The sequence below is a fragment of the Cetorhinus maximus genome, chromosome 16 (genome assembly GCF_964194155.1).
Source record: "Cetorhinus maximus chromosome 16, sCetMax3.hap1.1, whole genome shotgun sequence".
Classification (NCBI taxonomy): Eukaryota; Metazoa; Chordata; class Chondrichthyes; order Lamniformes; family Cetorhinidae; genus Cetorhinus; species Cetorhinus maximus.
In genome coordinates, this window is record NC_135894.1 from 43,868,233 (window position 1) to 43,888,447 (window position 20,215).

The window sequence follows — 20,215 nt, forward strand, 5'->3', positions numbered from 1 at the left end:
CAACACTTGTAGCATTATAGAAACACAAATCAATCTTAGCAGCAGCATAACATATACATCCATTACTAGGTGTAACACTTCTCTCTTTACAAAGAAGCATGTCATCTTGACTTAATGTGAATAGAGTCACTGGACATACATGACCTGTCACCTGTCATGCTGGCTGGGAATTGGACAACAGAATCAAGAAGATACTATGGAGGCTGAAGGAAGCATTCTGTTCCTTCGCGCAAGTCAGCTTCATTTTAAAGGTAGAAAAAGATAAATAGATAAATTGATCATATAATTTTTCATCACATCGCTTGTTATATAAACAAATGCAGCAGACATTTGGCATACAGTAAAATCCCACAAACAGCAATGATCAGTTAATATGTTTTTGGTGGGGTTAGTTTTAACCGGGATAGTACTAAAACTCAATATTCTTTCTTGAATAATGCTTTTATGGCCACATGAGCCACAGAAAGAAAGAGACAGGATTTCAGTTTAATATCTGATCCAACAATGCAGCACTCATTTAATGTTATATTGACGTAATCCAATAGATCCTCATGTAGGGCTTGAATTCAGCACCTTTTGATGCAGAGGCTAGAATTCTACCAACTGACAAACCTCACATTTTACTTTAACCTAAAATGGTTCAAATTGGGTTACACAAAATTCTAAAATTGATTCAAAAATCTATTACCAATGCAATGCCATTAGGAAGATGATAACTAAACACCACATGGCAATCAGGAATCAGACCACCAAAGATATGAAGGCAATTAAGCTGTAACTTACACTCACTTAATCAAGATGGAAATTGAATGTGTACCCCTAAGTTATCAAATAAAATGCCCCCTCTATTAGGACAATAAACAAAATAAAACAGAAAAAGATAACTTTTTGCAAATATCATACCTTTCCATCTATTGAGGCTTGCCTTGGTATGAAGTTGTTTTCTGCCAAATTTAGTTTTTTCAGAAGAAATACAAATCAGACCAATTTGACACATAATTGCACACTGCATAGAATTACTGACTGGAATTTTCTGGCCCCATTGGTGTTGGGCATCATGGTGGGTGATGGAGGGGCAAACAATATGGCAAGAAGGCTAAAAATCGGTTTTACGCCATTGTGAAACCAGTTGTCGACCGTCCGTTCTGTCCGTCAATGGCGGGCTGCGTTTCCCAATGCTGCATATTGGGAACGTCATTTTAATACATTCGCATCCCATTATAGGCCCCAGAATCACCAGAATCATCCCCCCATGTCAGATTTACCACCCACATCGGCGTGACTTCAGAATGGCGTACTTCCCAACTGTCTTTAAAAGGCATGCACCTGGCGACCTGAACTTCGAGGGGAACTCAGAGATGAGTACACATAAACTTGCATAGCACACGCGAGCATTGCCCATAGGACATCAAGGGTGAGGTGCTGTGCATTCATGGGGGCCACATTCAGGTTGGCATTTGGCCATGCATTTGGGGTGGGGGGGCACAGGCAAGTCACTTTTTCCCAGCTGGCTTTCAGTGCGGTGCCAGGGCAAGAGCTTCAGTGTGGGTCACAACAGAGGTCGGTGGGTGGGGGGTGCAAGGCAGCACAGACAGACTGAAGGGAATACTCAAGCGCGTGCCGGAGGGGAGGGGGAGTGGGGGGGGCGGGTGTGGGGAAGGGAAAGAATTGGCTGTGCACTCGGAAAAGCTTGTCAAAAGTGAGCATTCTTCCTCAGCTGAGACCGTTCAGCTGCAGCTCCATTGCCACGCTTGGAGTCAGGCCTCTGAAGCTTTTCTGCCCACTCTAGCAATGCAAAAGCATGAATGTGCCACCAAACGCTCCAGAACTTTTCACCCCTTGGGCACAGACTGCAAATTAATGTGCATTTTAGGGGGCAGCAGAAGAATTGGCTAACTGGGGAAGTTGTACAATCCCCTTGCAAAAGATAGCCATGGCGCAGTCACTGGCGGAGGTGCTCACATGCCCTTGCAATGTCATTATTAAAGTCTGGACATGGTTCAAGCTAACAGCACAGCCTTAACGCTGTGGGTTAGGAGAATGCCTGCACCTGAGCTGAGAGCACAACAAAAGAGGTTCTTAGTACACCCGTGCTAACCCATGCCTTTCTCTCTTTGATCCTGCAGGAGGAGAATATCAGGATCATAGAGCCTGGTGATTTTGCAATATGCCTCATGGCTTACAGAGGCCAGAGAAGAAGAAGAGAGCAGTGGAGGCGCCTGGCTCAGCAAAGGGAGGAGCTCAAGATGAAGGGGTGGCAGGGCCTGCTGCGCATGCAGCTGAAGATCCACAGAGAGCCGGAGCTCATAGGTGCCTCGCTAGACCCAGGGTCTATAGGCGGCGCTTGTCATTCCTTCAGATGACTAAGAACCAATGTTGCCGAAGACTGAGCATGTCTAGGGAACTGGTGTGTCACATATGTCACCTTCTGCAGGATTTGGCGCCACAGGGGCATGGAGGGCATCCACTGCCAGTGGCAGTGAAAGTGACAGTGGCCCTCAATTTTTACACCAGTGGCTCCTTCCAGGGCTCCATAAGTGACGTGTGTGGGATCTCGCAAGCCTCCACACCCAAGCATATCCAGGGAGTCATGGATACCATCTTCACAAAGGCACAGAACTTTGTGCAATTTGCCCGGGATCAGCAGAACCAGGAAGCAAGAGCACTGGGATTTGTGCGGATCTCAGGTTTTCCACAGGTGCAGGGAGCCATCGGCTGCACTCACTGGCGTTTAGATCTCCATGGCAACAAGCAGCCAACTACATCAACCGCAAGGGCTTCTACTCACTGAATGCTCAGCTGGTGTGCAACCACCACAAACACATCCCACGGGTCTGCGCATGATTCCCAGGGAGTGTCCACGACTCCTACATCCTTAGCAGGGCTCAGATCCCTGACACCTTCCAGGGTCCACAGAGGCTACAGGATTGGTTCCTCAGGGACAAGGGCTATCCACAGAGGACATAGCTGATGACACCCGTGCAGTGGCCTCAGACTGCAGCAGAGCAACAGTATAACGAGGCTCATGCCATGACCTGGACTTTGGTTGAGCAAATGAAAGGCATTTGGAAAATGAGGTTCCGGTGCCTCGACAGGTCCAGTGGAGCACTACAATACAGTCCCCAGGGAGTGTCGCACATCATCATAACTTGCTGCGCGCTACACAACCTGGCACTGCAAAGTGTGGAGGACTTGGCTGAGGAGGAGATGGAAGAGCTGTACTGTTACTCACAATAAGAGGTTGTGATGGAAGAATTAATCCAGGATGGTCTCTTGGTTAAAGCTGGTTTATTTCCAAGGCAACTCCTCAATGCTACTAACTTCTAGTAGCTTCCACACAAAGTGTTCCAGCTGTTTATTCTTTTTATTCTATTCAGTTGGGATAATTAATGCCCATCACCTGTTTAGCTAACAATTGGTTTTAACAAGATGACTGCCATATTAACATGAATGACTCCTCCGGTGAGGAGGATGTCGAAGGGGATGATGATGATGAGGTCCTTGAAGATGAGGATGCCGGCGATGAAGCCATCGCACTGACCAGACGAGGCAGGTATGTTCGGGAAGTCCTCATAGCTGCAAGATTCGTGGAGGATGATGACAAGATGCAGTGAGGACAGTCCTGACATCCTCACCTTGCATCTGTAAATATTTGAATTCTGTGTTGCTGATGGCAGTGCACATACCCTCAGTGCTCAGGCTCATGTCATGGACATACAGCCTAATAGCCATTAGATTCCAGGAAGATGATGACAACATGTAGTGAGGATACTCCATAGATCTTCACATAGCCCCTGTGAATGTCTGACTCCTGTCTGGCGGAGGGCAGCTCACTTGCGCTCTGTAAACAAGGTTATATCGTGGAGATGCAGCCATGAAACTTTAAATCCTTTGTCAGCCTTCAGCACCTGACCCCTTCAGGAGCACAGCATCACTGGTCACAGATGCCGAAGAGATGGGGGCCAGCCCCACCTCAAAGGTGCTGAGAGCACACAGAGAGAATGATGGATTCTGTGACACCTGCCCACGACATTCTGTCAGCAACGACCAGCACCATCGAGGTACAGGTATCAGTAATGTGTCCAGTGAGTGTGAAGCCGGACCATCACTTTGCTCTGAAGGTTACACACTGCACAGGGAGAGGCCCTGGACTGAGACACCCGCCTTTATCTTGTGCAGGAACCAAAGTTTCACATCTGAGTGACACAAACACTGCTCATCATAACAAAGAGCCATAGGTAAGGAGACATTCTTGGGAGTTTATTTACATTAGCAAACATTATGTACAAGTGATTAACACTTGTGCTCAGACTGTGCAACTACGTCTTCTTAACCTTCCTAACCCTGCCACTACGTCTTGGTGCACCCCCAACATCTATAGCGGAGGTGGAGGCAGCCTGCTGACTGCTACGCCCTGTCTGTGATGACCTTGGCACGTATGCTCTGGTAGACTTGGAGGGCCCCGGTGCTTTCGGGGTCCTGCTGTGGCAGTGGCACCCTCCTCACCCTGTAGAGCTGGATCTGCTGGTGTCACAGGAAGAGGGGATTCAGATGGGCTAGGCACTTCCGGAGTCACCTGGGTGGATGGCCCCGAGGCCCCTGGCTAACTCCTTCAGGAGAAGGGGAAGTTGGAGTGAGATCAAACTGCCCAACACACCCCATTGCATTGACACTGCTGGAGGCCAACTATGGCGTCAGTGATGGAGTTCAGCCCATGCAGCTGTGCAAGACCGATGTCCTGGTCCGAGGTCTCCATGGCGGTCACCATCCTGCCAGTGTTGACCTCGGTGCATTGGCATGCCGGCGCTATCACCTCAAACTGAAAGCGGATAGACTCCGCCATCGTGCAATCTGAGGGGTGAAGCAGAAATCCCTTCCTGATGTTTCCAAGCTTGCCTTTGCAGCGCTAACAACTGAGGTACAACTGAGTCCAGGGGCTCCTCATCTGACTTGGACTCAGCAGGTTTCTGGCCTCCAGCAGTCCTCCGAGTGCTGGACACCTGTGAAATCCCAGCCGCCACCTTCTGTGGATCAGACAGTGTGATGTTCTCACCAGAATGTAATCCTGAAGCTACTCTAGAACTAGATCCCACCGAGGTATGTGTCTCTGCATTGGTAGAGGGCGTGGGTCAGCGGGCCAGTGATGGGTTTTCAATGAGGGTGTCATTAGATTCCTCTTCAGTGGTTTCTTCGGGGGCTTGGGTCGAGGATCTGGGTTGTGAACTCCCTCGGCTGCTTCCCAGAAGTGCCTGTGAAAGCAAGGAGAGATAATTAGTGCATGGCAGGGACTGCGGACCAGGGGAACTCACTCACGGCATGGTTGTCTGATGGATGTTGTACTGCTGGATTCTCACTTTGTTGAGCACCGCCGACCTCACCTCCAAGCCACTCACCATCCTGACTTGGAAATATATCACTGTTCCTTCAGTGTCACTGGGTCAAAATCCTGGAACTCCCTTCCTAACAGCACTGTGGGTATACCTATACCACAGGGACTGCAACGGTTCAAGAAGGCAGCTCACCACCACCTTCTCAAGGGCAATTAGGGATGGACAATAAATGCTGGCCTAGCCAGCGACGCCTGCATCCCATAAATGAATGGAAAAAAAGCACAGGAATGGTCTAGATCATCGCTGGTCGGCTGGATGATTCTCTTTTCAAAGTTCGCGAGGAACTTGATGTCAGGCATTCATCCACCAGTCTGTGACCTCTCCCTTTTGTTGTGTGGCAGCTTGTCCTGCATGAAGACAGATGAAGGGAGTGTAAGCAGGACGCCTGCCTGGCCAGGTGAGAAGGATGTCAGGCATGTGTGGATGGTAAGTGGTGCCATGAATGGGATGAGGACACGATCTGCAGGGCGGGTGAAGGTGTGTGTGAGAAAGTGATTGGTGATGTCCCTTGAACTGGCAGTGAGTGAGATCCCTGTGCATGTGTGATGTGTTTGTGAGTGTGTGAGTTGAGAATGATGAGAAGAGTGACTTATCTTGGTGGAACGGAGGAGATGATTCGTCCTCTTGCAGCACTGGGTGGCTGTCCTCTTTTGCAGGGCATTGGCGCTGACCATCGCTGCCAGAATCTCCCATGCTGGATTGGTAACCTTGCTTGCTGGTCTTCGCCCAGAGCGAGGGTAGAGGACATCGCGGCCAGCCTCCACTGCATCCATTAGGTGCCCAAGGGAGGTGTCATTAAATTTGGGGGCAGCATGTTTACTCCCTTTTGCAGCCATGACTTTGCAGCAGCTTCCGATGCCTTAGACCATAAAACCATAAAAGGTAGCGACAGAAGTAGGCCATTTGGCCCATCGCATCTGCTCTGCCACTCAATAAGACCATGGCTGATCTAATAATCCGCAACTCCACTTTCCTGTCTTTTTCCCATAACCCTTGATTCCCTTACTGATTAAAAATCTGTCTATCTCAGCCTTGAATATACTTAACGACCCAGCCTCTACAGCCCTCTGCGGTAAAGAATTCCACAGATTAACTACCCTCTGAGAGAAGAAATTCCTTCTCATTTATGTCTTAAATGGGCGACCCCTTACTCGGAGATTGTGCCCTCTGGTCTTAGGCTCTCCCACAAGGGGAAATAACTTCCCAGCTACCCTGTCAAGCTGACAGGTCCCCTAAGAATCTTATATGTTTCAATAAGGTCACCTCTCATTCTTCTAAACTCCAATGAGTACAGGCCCAAACTACTCAATCTCTCCTCATAAGAAAATCCCTCCATACCCGGGATCAACCCAGTGAACCTCCTCTGGACTGCCTCAGATGCCAGTATATCTTTCCTTAGATAAGGGGACCAAAACTGTTCAGAGAGTTCTAGCTCTGTGCAGGGGTGCCCTTTAAATATGGCACCCGGATTATTGAAGGCCTGAGGTGACAACGGGGCGGGTGAATGAGAGGCCGTCCCACCAGCGATCCGGCATGTTTTCCAGGAATGCATTATTAATGAGGCGGGATATGTCGGAAATGTGACGATACGGTGTGAAAACCCGCCATTGCGGCTGACGGATAAAACGTCCTTTTTCCTGCCCACTACCACACTTTGTGCAAATCTGGGACAGTTCCGCCCATTACCTGAGTCACATATTAAATGCAAGAACACTATAACTGGAACACAAGGGGATTACTTTGATAATTCACAATCCAAATAGCCCTTCAGGGATCATGTTCAAGCATCTATAACAAGCAGGAACCACTAATGAGGAGACTAATTAGTGGAAGTGTTAAAAGAAACTCACAAACAATAGATTTAAGATGTCTTGAATAAAAAATACTCAGAATTCTTGTAGCTGTAATTGAACAAATATACGAGGTTGTGATTAATACTTTTAGGAAATTTGCAAATACCTCATGCATCACAGGTTTTAAGGTCACCATTTGAAATTCTGATGTTGAAAAAAAGAATCCAATCAGGAATTTACTTTAACATCAGTAACAGAAAATTATTCAATAGTAGTTACAGAGTACTATTATAAAACGCATTGCGATCAGAGGAGTGCACAACATCACTTTGACAGCAATAGCCCATGCCCCTCAAATGTACTGAAAGCCTTTGAGGAGATAGTTCAATTCGTCAAAAGTGATTATCCAGTGGTTATAATTGACATCGATTTTCAGAATGTATTTGACAAAGTTCCACATGTGAGGTTGGGTGAGCTTAGAATGCCAGCATTTCCAAGGAATTCTATAACTTGTGGGCCTGATTTTTTTTAAAAATTGATTATGAACCATTTTAATTATGGAATTATCTATTAGTCCAGAAATAATGGGGGTAACTTGAACTCTTATCATCAGCAAAAAGCAAATCAGCAGGCGGTTATATAACCAGCCCGGTTTTCTTTTCTTAATCCATTGATAAAGTCTCTGAGACATCAAGGGGGCTCAAATAACTCCTTTACTCAGAAACTCATTGAATATCAGGTTTAACAGTAACAAGGACGTGCAGAGGTCGATGTAATCAAATACTGCAGAAACACTATGCTGTTGGGGCCATGGAAATGTCTTGGTATAGAAACACTGGTCAAGGATGAATAGTGAAACTTCAATGTGAGGTGAAAGTCATGGAGTTTTTTTGTTTGATTACCATAGGTACAGATTTTTTTTTTCTTCGGAGTGTCACCTTTGATTGTTTTTACCTTTCAGAAGATAAGACAGACTGCTTTTGCACTGTCATTGGTGCTAACTTTGCCACAGTTTTACTACAAGTTGCAATATTAATTATATTTAATAACCAAATGACTTGAGCAAAGTCAATTTGAATCAGTGTACCAAATTAGGGACATGGTAACAGTGCACTTAACAATATGATTGTCTGGAGTCAACATGAATTTATGAAAAGGAAATCATGTTTGAGAAATCAATTCGAGTTTTTTTGAAGTTGTGACAAGCAGGATTGATAAGGGAGAACCAGTAGATGTAGTCCATTTGGACTTTCAAAAAGCATTTGATAAGGTGGCACACAAGAGGTTGTTGCAGAAATTTAATGCTCATGAGATTGGGAGCAATATATATGCATGGAATGAAGATTGGCTAATGGTCAGAAAGCAGACAGTAGGAATAAACAGGTCACTTTTGGGTTGGCAGGCTGTAACTAATGGGGTACCGCAAGGATCAATGCTTGGCTTCAGCTATTTATAATTTAAAATCAATGACTTAGGTGAGGAGATCAAGTGCTGCAATGTCTCCAAGTTTGCTGATGGTACAAAACTAGAAAGACATGAATTGATGCCAACCAATGGGGGTTGGGGAGTGTAAAAGGGTGGTTGCTTGTTTGACAGACTGCTTTGTATCTGTGCCATTGGGGAAAGCATGAAGACTGACTGTTTCATGTGGTTCCGGCATGGTCCACTGTTGCAGCCTGAGTTTTTTTTATTTTCTCGTGTGATGTGAGCATCACTGGCAAGGCCAGCATTTACTGCCCATCCCTTATTGCCGTTGACTAGGTGGTGGTGAACCACCTTCTTGAACTGGTGCATTCCATTTGGCATAGGTCCACCCGCAGTGCTGTTAAAAACGGGGTTCTAAGGTTTAGATTGAGTGACAGTGAAGGAATGGTGATATAGTTTCTAGCCAGGATGGTGTTTGGCATGGAGAGGAACTTGCAGGTGGTGGTGTTCTCATGTGTCTGCTGCCCTTGTCCTTCTAGGTGGTACAGGTAGCAGGTTTCGAAGGTGCTGTCGAAGGAGTCTTTGTGAGTTGCTGCATGGCATCTTGTGGATATGCACTGCCACCTCTGTGCATCATTGGTGGAGAACTAAATGTTTAAATTGGTGGATGGGGTGCCAATCAAGTGGGCTGCTTTGTTCAGGATCGAGCTTCTTCAGTGTTGCTGGAGCTGCACTCATCCAGGCAAGTGGAGAGTATTTCATCACACTCCTAACTTATGCCTCGTAGATGATGGACAGGCTTTGGGAGTCAGGAGGTGAGTTACTGTCCATAGAATTCCCAGCCTCTGACTTGCTCTTGTAGCCACAGTATCAATATGGCTAGTCAAGTTCAGTTTCTGTTCAATGGTCACCTCCAGGATGTTGATAGTGGGAGATTCCGTGATGGTAATGCCGTTGAACATCAAGAAGAGATGGTTAGATTCTCTCTTTGCATTAATAAGGGCATCTTTGGCATCCAAGGCAGCAATATGAGCAGCTAGTGCAGCATTGCCCTCATCATCATCCTCTTCCTCTTCCATTGAATCATCTGCAACCTATCTGTGCTCTTGTTCCTCTTGCAAGTCCCAAGCTCGCTTCTGCACAATGCTATACAGTGTATTGCACGTGACAACCACTCTGGAAGTCCTGACTGGTGCATACTGAAAAACGCCTCCAGATCTGACGAGCCCCCTGAAGCCCACCCCAAACCTCTGGGACTCCTCACCCCCTCCCCACCCCACCCCCCCCCCCACACACACACAAACTGAGGGACTCCTCACCCCCTCCTCCCAAACTCTGAGTCTCCTCACCCCCTCCCCCCTCCAAATTGTGGGATTCCTCACCCCCTCCCCCAAACTCCTCACCCCCTTCAGCATTTTGATGGCTTGTTTGATCACACATCTGATAGTCATATGGCATTAACTGCAGTGCTATTAGGCTTCACTGATCAGGCTTCCACAGATGTGTCCCTTGTCTCCTAGCAGCAATCCCTTAAGTGTACTTACATGTCCAAAGAAGGGAGCTTGGACTGTTACCGGACAAAATCATCATGGCAACTCCCCTGAAATCTTATGCACACCTACAGAAATATTATTCTGTTATTGCAAACCAGCTGCACATTGATGGAGTAGAAGCCCTTGTCATCCGTGGATACTCCTGTTTAATCTGGAACGTATGGATTGCCAATTGTGTACAGTCATAAAACAACCTGTATCTGTGAGAAGCCTGGCAGAAACCCAAACCCGAGCACCCATTCACTCTGACTGGTATCATCCCAGCTGAATTTCTCAAAATTTCTGCCCCAGTCGGATAGTCGCCTGTATTATGCATTTCTGGGCTGCCAACTGGAAGATCCTGGATATAGAACTGGCAAAGTGCTGGTAGGATCCAGAGGCAAAAGTAGTGACTTTGACAGCCACAGCCTGGCCATCCAATCCAGCAGGTCTTCTTCTAGGAGGCTGCAGATGTCTGCCACCACCTGACATAACAGACTGTGCATCCAGAGGCAATGCTGTTCCATATCAAAGAAACTCAGCCTCTGCCTTTCCATCGTGTCATGGGTAGTGCCTCCAATTAGCTGCATCCCTTTGCTGCTGTCCAGCTGCCGAGCTCTCAACATCACCTGGTGTTGCTCATATTCCTCCATGCCTGAAGTCCAAAATAAGGTGGCCATGACACCATCCAAGCTGGGATAATTCAGAACCAAAATTACTGTCCCCACCAGCTGTGAGTACTCAGTGTTAATTGCAGTACTTCCACGAATTTTAATCAGCCCCTTCTATTGCCATTAACGAGTTTCAGGGAGCTTGGGAAACCTGTGGATGCAACGTTAAACTGATGACTGTGTTGAGATATTGCTACAAATGTGCAATCAGCATATGTTAATAGGCAACCTGCCTTCCTGACGGGGTTGTGCGTAATCAGCCTCATAAACTCGAGTTAAATATGGGAGTTAGTTTCACGTTTGTAACCCAGCATGCTCACAGCTTTTCCATATTTAATCCCTTGCCCACACATAAATCCAGATACACTCCTCCAGGTTAAAATGCTTCCTAATTTTATATCATAATTACAATAAAAGAGGGAAGAGACAGAAAAGTGGTAGACACACCAAACTCTTTAACATGTAGTTTAGACATGATACAACTCTAACATTGTTTGCATAGTCAGTACTTTTAACCTCATAATGGTAGCATAAGGGGTTAACTGTAATATGCTAATCATCTAATGTGTACATCATCACAGGAAGTGATGCAACATCATATGGTTTGCCCTCTCTCAGGTGGCCTCACATAAGATATAGACAGCACCATAAGATATCTCAATAAAGCTCCTGTTTTATAGACTTCTGCAGGCTTAGTAATTATTCTGTACTAGACTAACAATACCAAGAATGGGGGCAGTGAGTGAAAGAACAGTTATGGAACAGCTCCTACCATTATTGAAACATTTCAAAAAACTCATATGCCCCAACCAAGCAGAAGCATGGCTGAATTTGTATCAGAGATTTGCCAGATATCGCACTGCATTGCCTCACTGCAAAGGTGAGCAGTGAGCAGGTCAGTATGCTGTTATATGCAATGGGTGGGTGTGCAGATGATATCCTCATCAGGCAGGATATCGATGAGGAAAAAGCCATGTACGATGAAGTAATCAAAGCACTTGATGCATACTTCAATCTGAGAAAGAATACGATTATTGAGTGGGCTAAATTTATCAAATGTCAAATGCACCCAAAATCAAGGGGAAAGTGTCAATCGATTTATAAACGACTTGCATAGACATGCAGAGAAGTGTGGGTATGGCACCCTAAAACATGAGCTGATCAGAGGCAGGATTGTTGTGGGAATCTTGGGTGATGCTTTGTCTGACCACTTGCAATTGAGGGATGATTTAATCTTAACAAAGGCAATCCAACTGAGGTCAGGAAGCCAAATTGATCTGTGATTCAAGGTGACGGTGGGAATCAATCTCAAAAGCAGCTGACTTATTAGAGTATGTCAATTTTTAAAAAAACAGATGCTGTCCTAAAAAACCGGAGACGACAGGAAGAGCGTCCATCAATAGCCCCGGCTAACTGCAATCGGTGTGGCCGGGAAAAACACAGGCATGAAAACAACATTGCCAAAGAGATGCCAGCTGCCATTAATGCAGAAAGGTGTGCTACTTCCAGGCTGCGTGCTGTAGCAAGAAGCCTGTACAGAATATGCACAACAGGAAGCATTCGAATGGTAGCAAGACACATGATGTAAATGATAAGACCATAAGATCATAAGACAAAGGAGCAGAAATTAGGCTATTCGGCCCATCGAGTCTACTCCACCATTCAATTATGGCATGATATCCAGGATACTGAGATGCCTTTCCTTGGAGGGATCCAGGAACCAAGCAGAAGCTACTGGAGTGCTGATATCCAAGTAGAGGAAAACAAAATGCACTTTAAGTTAGACACAGGTTCTTTCTGATGCTGAACTGTAGTTGGAAAGGAGATCTTTTCTGCATCATGCAAAAAACTCTACAGGCGGAGAGGAATAGAACTTAAGGTCATAGGACAGCTGAAATGCAACCCTCCATTTTAGAGAGAAAAAGATGCAGAAATGTTGTACTTGATACAGAACCAGAGTTGCTCACTCTTGAGTAGGAAAGCCTGTATCAACTTATATCTGATTTGCAGAGTACAGGAATTGGAAAGCTGAGAGGATCAGTCTGGAAACTTCAGAGCTGAATTCCCACAGCTATTCACAGGCTGGGAAAGCTGAAGATAGCATACCACATCGCTCTACACCCTGAAACAAAGCCAGTGTGCCTGTTTGCACCCAGAAAGCTCCTCATGACTCTTGCCAACTGGAAAGAAGGAAATTGACTCTATGTAGAAGCAGGGGCTTATTTCACCCATGGCGGAACCACCAAGCTGGGTGCTCAGGGATCGTTCAGGTGCCAAAACACAACCGATCTATCAGAAATTGTGTAGATTTTACACAGTTGAGCAAAGCAGTTGAACACAAAGTTTATTCTATGTTGTCTGTAGACCAGAGCTTAGTTAAATTGGGTAAGAGTTTAATCTTCATAAAGCTAGATGTAAATAGTGGTTTTTGGCAACTACTCCTCGATGAAGAGTCTAAATTGCTCACAATCTACATTACTCCGTTTAGGAGGTTTTGCTTCAACAGGCTACCCTTTGGCATTGCATCAGCACCAGAAATCTTCTAGTGAACAATGTCAAGCATCCTAGAAAGACTGGATGGAATTGTATGTCACTTGTATCATGTCCTGATTCATGAATCCACTCAGATAAAACATGTCACTAGAATGCGAGCTGTGCTGTGACTTTACAGGAAACAGGACTTCAATAACAAATGTGAACTTTCACAGGCAACTGTCAAGTTCCTTGTGAGGATGCTGTGGATGCATCTGGTGTCAGAGCTGATCCACAGAAGACATGAGCAATCAAGGAGTTTTCAGCTCTTCAGAATGTGACTGAGCTCCAGAGATTCATGACTATGGTAAACCAAATCGGAAATTCCTGCCCAACCTAGCTATCATCAATGAACCACGAGATGTTGTGACAGAACAATACATGGTGATGGGAGGAAGCACAGCAGTGGTCTTTTGACAAAAAATCGAGGAGATGCTGCGATCATCTGATATTTTGACTAACTATGACCCAGAACTATGCACTATCATTGCTGCAGATGCATCTTCTACAGTACTGGGAGCTGTACTCTTTCAGATACAGACAGATGCATTGACCAGTTTACTATGTATCCCGTTCACTTTCTGAGACTGAACAGAGATATACAATGATAGAGAAAGAAGCATTAGCTGTTACATGGGCTTGTGAAAAGTTTGCAGATTATGTTCTCAGTCTCCACTTCAACAGGGACAGACCACAACCCCTTAGAGACACTCTTACATTCTAAATAGTTAGCAAAAAAGCCTCCATGATTACAACTTTTCAGACTGAGGCTGATGAGGTTCGTAGCAAAGACAGAGCAAGTTCTGGGAAGGCAGCAGTATACAGTGGATGCTTTGTCCCATATCCCAGTGTCAAGGCCTGAACAAGGAGATGTAGTCCTTGTTGAAGAGGCAGAAACCTTTGCATTGACAACAACCACAACTTCACCAGCAACAACTCAGTGACTGAATGAAATCAGAGATGCACAAAAATCTGATGAAGAATGTGCTCAGGTCAGAGAGGACTGCATCAAAGGATGGCCAGCATACATGCCACACAATCCCATTCTCAGGCAGTACCATGAACAGAGAGGACACCTCACTGTTGTTGATGATTTGCTCATCTATGACGAGAGATTAGTCATTCTGAGAGTTCTGAGCCTTGATATACTGCAACGATTGCACCAAGGACATTTGGGCATCACAAAATGTCGAGCCAGAGCAAGATATCCTGTTTGGTGGCCAAGTCTCTCAAAGTCACTGGAAGAAATGGTAACAAAGTATATTTCTTGTGCTATTCATTGTCAGGAGACAATAGCACCATTGATGTAATCTTCCTTCCCATCAAGACCATGGAAACAACTGAGGGTGGACCTCTTTTAGTTCTTGATTGTAGTAGACTACTACTCCAGACGGAGAGATGCCAAGCAACTGCAGGGTCGCACTTCTGAAGCAGTGATTACATCGCTGAAGGAGATATTTGTAGAAATGGAATCACAGACCTTGTAATCTCAGACAATGGAGTGCAGTTTGCCAATGAATACTTTAAAGAGTTCATGGCATTGTATGGATTTGTCCATACTACCAGCTCACAAAGATACCTTCAAGTTAACAGTGAAGCTGAAAGAGGAATGTATACAGTGAAAGCTGAAGAAAAATGATAACATCTAACTTACACTTATGAGCTACTGTTCAATTCCACTTTAAAATGGTCTAGCACCATGTGAATTCCTCATGGGAAGAAGACGGAGAGCTCAACTTCCTACTCTCCACAAACATTCATTCCACAAGTATAAGCTGATGGCTTGGACAAGTCATGAAAGAAAAAGAAGACAAATACCATTCCATCCAGATCTGGAACTATGAAAAATGTCACAAGGCACACAACCTGCTAGGCCTCTAACCAGGTGAGCCAGTTTGGATCTGAGACAAAATTCGTTATGGACAAGTGGTTGAACAGGCCCCACATCCACAAGTCCTATCTTGACCAAATAGAGCATGGTACGGTGAGGCAGAACAGATGTGCTCTGGTTGCCAAACAAAAGCAACCTTCTACCCCATGGAAGCAGTCATCTAATCAATCAAACCGGCCAAAGGTACTACATTCATCTACCAATCTAGATAACAACCTGACTGATGAACCTGAGTCATCTCCTAATTCCCCTCCTGCACAGCAGAGCCTGAGAGACCACCTGCACCCCTCAAGCCCAAATCCCCTCCAAACAAGAAGAGGACACATTCTGGAAGACTTGTGAAACATCCACAGTGGTTACCCTTATAAAAAAGAAAGAAGAAAAGAGGACCTAAGAGAAGAAAACAATTACAACACAACAGAGTTAAAGTTATTGTTTGTTTGATCGTTGCAATATAGAAATGGTAGTCAGAGACATGGGGGAGATGTAGTATAAGGTGTTAACTCTAACTGTGTAATATGCTAATCCAATACTGTGTACATCACCACAGGAAATGATGCAGCATCACATGGTTTTCTCTTTCTCAGGCAGTCTTGTGTAAGGTGGAGTCAGCACAATAAGAGGTGTCTCAATAAAGCTCCAGTTTTATAGACATCTGCAGTTTCAGTAAATATTCTGCATTAGACTAACAATACCAAGAATATTATAATAATGACTTGCACTATAAATCCTGGGATCAATAATACATCTGAATCATCAATAACTTCTTTCAATTCCACTAGATAATTTTGCAATTATCACAGCTGACATAATGCACATGATCAGTCCAAGTTCTAAAGCAGGGCAGCAAGTTTCTAAATGATTTAAAAGAAAAAAGGTGTTCAGTTTTGGATGAGAATATAATGGTCATAAATGACTCAAGTTGATTTATTGTGGCTTACAATGTCAAACAAATGATTCACTTGTCACCTTCTCACTCACTCTCACATATCCATACTTATTCTTGGGAATCTGAATTTTTTATGAACGTGGAAAGAAAAGACTATTGCCAAGAACATGCAAACTTGCAATAATATGATATCTAGTCCCATCCCAAGTTCTCATACTGAAAGAATTGTTCTTTTTTGAAGTCTAGTCACTGTTCTGCAGGTTAGTATGGCAAACAATGTTCACTCATCGATGCTCACAGCAAATTAGATGAATGATACTTGATCTGTTTTTTGTTCAGTAGTGGTTGGTTGAGGGAGCAATGTTGACCTGATAGCTGGGGGAATTTCCTGCTCTTCCATGAATAGTGCCTTAGAATCTATTATGTCCACTTGACTTTGGTTTAATGTCTTATCTGAAAGGCAGTATCCTCTAAATGCTGCACTCCCTCAGTACTGCACTGAACTCTGCTGAGCCTACATTGTGTGTGCAAGTCTACAGTGAAGTGTGAAGCCTTCTAATTCTAACTGAGCCAAGCTGATAGTGACAGATAGAGGAAAAGAACCCTAACCTGGAATTAGAAATACAACAATGCTGGCAAATGGTCTGGAAATCTATAGGTTAACAATGCACTAAGAATGATAGGATAGATAAACTCCTGACTTAAATCAATCCTTTTGTTTACAATCAGATTGCATCTATTAATAGACGTCAAAAATATCCTGAATTTACCACATGGTAATAATTTAATTTTAAAAAAGACTTGTCTTTCATGACCATCGGGAGTTCTAAAACACTTCATAACCAATGAAATACTCTAGTCACTGTTGTAATGTAGGAAATGCGGTAGCCAATTTATGTACAGCAAATTCCCACAAACCGCAATGTGATAATGATCACATAATCTGTTTTCACGATGTAGATTGAGGGATAAATATTTGCCAGAAGACCAAGGATAACTTCCCTTCTCTTCCTCGAAATAGAGCCATGGGAACATTTCCGCCCACCAAAGCTTCAGTTTGAAGTCTGAGCCAAAAGACAGCACCTCTGACAGTGCAATACTCCCTCAAATCTGCATTACAATGTCAGCCCTGACTTTTGTGCTCAGGCCTTGGAGTGGGATTTGAACCCACAACCTCCTGACTCAGGGGAAGCGTGCTACCCCCTGAACTATGGCTGATATTATGGGACTATAACCACTTTCAATGAAGCAGCAGGGATGATCATCCCAAATATTTTGTTTTTAAAGTGAGATCCAGCTATCCTGTTTGGATTCGAATACAGCTATGCCGCATGACACATTTGCAGTGGTTACATTAGAATAATCAATTATGATATTGCATTGCAACTCAGTTATTCATGAATTATGCAGTTTGCTACATGATCGGCATTTTACAATTCAATGGTTAGTACATAGTCTCAATTTCTTTCTTTGAGGATTAGACTATCAGGCTTGAGCAACACTCAAGCCCCTAGCAAAATATATTCCAGTTTTATTTTTGTTCTGTAGGATAGTTCGCTCTGAGATTAAAACCTGCAACCACAGCATTGCAAAGTGACCATTAGTCTTAGAACTAACATTACAAGGGGACAGATACGAAAGAAGGCTTACCAGCTTGATTAGTGATGATGGTGAGGATAGCGAACTGCCTGGGAACCATGCTCTCGCTGGAGACCCCATTCACTGATTCAATTTCAAATGTGTAGTTCATATGGGCAAGAAAGTCAACGACGGTCACTGAAGTATTTGTCAGGCCTGTGTTGCGAGGTAAAAAACGCATGCCTCCTCCACAGAGCGAGCACTTCTTAGGACCCAAGCCACACATCTTACAGATGACATTATAGGTGAGATCTTTCCGTCCGCCTGTGTCGACTGGTGGACTCCACTCCAGGATTAGCGATGAGTCATTAATATTGAAAATGACATTTCGAGGGGTAGAAGGAGGTCCTATGAGTAGAAAAAAGCAACACAGTATGTTAAAGCTACTCCACCTCTATTGTTTTCAGAGCAATTCCATTCAGTTCAAATCATTCAACTGACGACCTCCATGCTTTCAGGATGCTTTAGAATTGTGGCTGTATAATAATATCTGATAATGCTAGGAGACTATCAATCATTTTGTAACAGTACTGAGGATGCAATATTAAAGTACCAAATGTGTTCTGGTACTATGTTAAATGCTTGACCACTTCTGTTGGTCTGCGGCGAGTAACTCACCTCCTGACTCCCCAAAGGCTGTCCACCATCTACAAGGCACAAGTCAGGAGTGTGATTGAATACTCTCCACTTGCCTGGATGAGTACATCTCCCACAACACTCAAGAAACTTGACACCATCCAGGACAAAACAACCTGTTTGATTGGCACCGATTCCACAAACATTCACTCCCTCCTCCACTGACGTCCAGTAGCAGCAGTGTGTACCGTCTACAAGATGCACTGCAGGAATTCACCAAGACTCCTTAGCCAGCACCTTCCAAACCTTCAAACACTACCATCTAGAAGGACAAGGGCAGCAGATACATGGGAACACCATCCTGACTTGTAAATATATCACTGTTCCTTCACTGTCGCTGGGTCAAAATCCTGGAACTCCTTTCCTAACAGCACTGTGGGTGTACGTAACATCATGTGACATCACATGGACTCCAACGGTTCAAGAAGGCTGCTCACCACCACCTTCTCAAGGGCAATTAGAGATGGGGAATAAATGCTGGCCTAGCACCCACATCCCATAAAATGAATTTTAAAAAATCACCAATCCTATGTTTTTATACAAGGGTGCCCATTAGGTTCAAAACAATTTTAGCCCACAAGTTCCTTTTGTGTCTTCAAAGCACAGCTGTGAAAAGCTGTCATGGAAGACCTGCATGGAACTGAGTGGAAGAATCTATTTGCAGTGCCTGTCCTGATGTTCATATTTCAGCCTTTCAGTAGAAATGTGCCAGATCTGCACTACTGTCCAAGTCGGTATAAACTGGCGAAAGAGAATATATTTTAAGTACAATGGTTAGACAAATTCAAATGGAACAATTGTAATTTAAAATTAAAGGGTGGGTGGCTCATTTCTTTAAAAAACGTCCTTGTTTTATAGTTCAGAAATCAATTCAATTCCAGTCCAGAATGGCTCCTCCCCCTCTTACATTAATGATCCTAAAATGAAAGGAGCTTGCATAAGTTTGAGTTCAGCTCCCCATGGACATCAGTCAAGAGAATATAACATTCCTTCAATTAAGCCTAATTGTTGCTAAAATTATATCTTTATTTTTAACTACTTTGATACAAAAGGTCAAGGTGCAGGAATACAGCTCCTTCGAACATTTACAATGGATTCAAATTAGCTACTAATGCAGATTTTTAATCAAATTATTTAGAATTGTAAACATATGTATTTGTGCATTAACTGTTGCCAAAAATAGAAAATCACACAAAGTAAAACTTAAGAACTTGGACAAATTCAATCAATAATAGCGTCTCCAATCCAATCACAACCAAAATGATGAGACACGGGTGCAGAGCAAAGGAAGAAACAAATTCTTGCCTGCATTTGTTTTGAAAGAAAACGCCTGAAAAGAAGTTCTAAGGGTGAAATAGAAGAAACCCTTTCTCAGCAGGTTTGAGGGCTACCAACAAATATAGCAATTTAATGCATTAAAATGCAAAAGTCAGGTTATTTCTTTGACATTGATCCATAATCATATTTAATGGTAATTTGTTTCTGCTGTTTTTCCCCTTCAATTCCTTGGTTAGAATTACTGATCTTTGTGTAACTGTCCTATTGTATTAAATTGATGGATGTATAGGAACAACTTTCTTCTTTTGCAAACATACAGAAAGTATAGCATTTCTTTTTTGCAAGTGAACCAAGCAGCAGCTATTCACAAATCCTTCCCAGGAACTGAAGTAAATCTGTATATGCAGCCAATGCTTTCAAATGTATCTACTGGCCACCTGGCTATCCTGGCAACTGAGGCAACTATTTTTTCTTTATGCCAGCATCTTCAAAGCAGAAGCACAGAAAGCAATCTGCCAGTCTAGCTGGTTAAGTTTGCAT

General features: G+C 44.1%; 1 protein-coding gene across 1 annotated transcript in view; it reads right to left on the minus strand.

Annotated features, from left to right (window-relative positions):
- epha6 (eph receptor A6) overlaps positions 1–20,215 on the minus strand; it is an 832,733-nt gene that overhangs the window by 319,975 nt on the left and 492,543 nt on the right. The window contains exon 5 of the mRNA XM_078559784.1: positions 17,774–18,109. Within this exon, the coding sequence (XP_078415910.1) occupies positions 17,774–18,109 (336 nt within the window). The remainder of the gene's footprint in view (positions 1–17,773; positions 18,110–20,215) is intronic.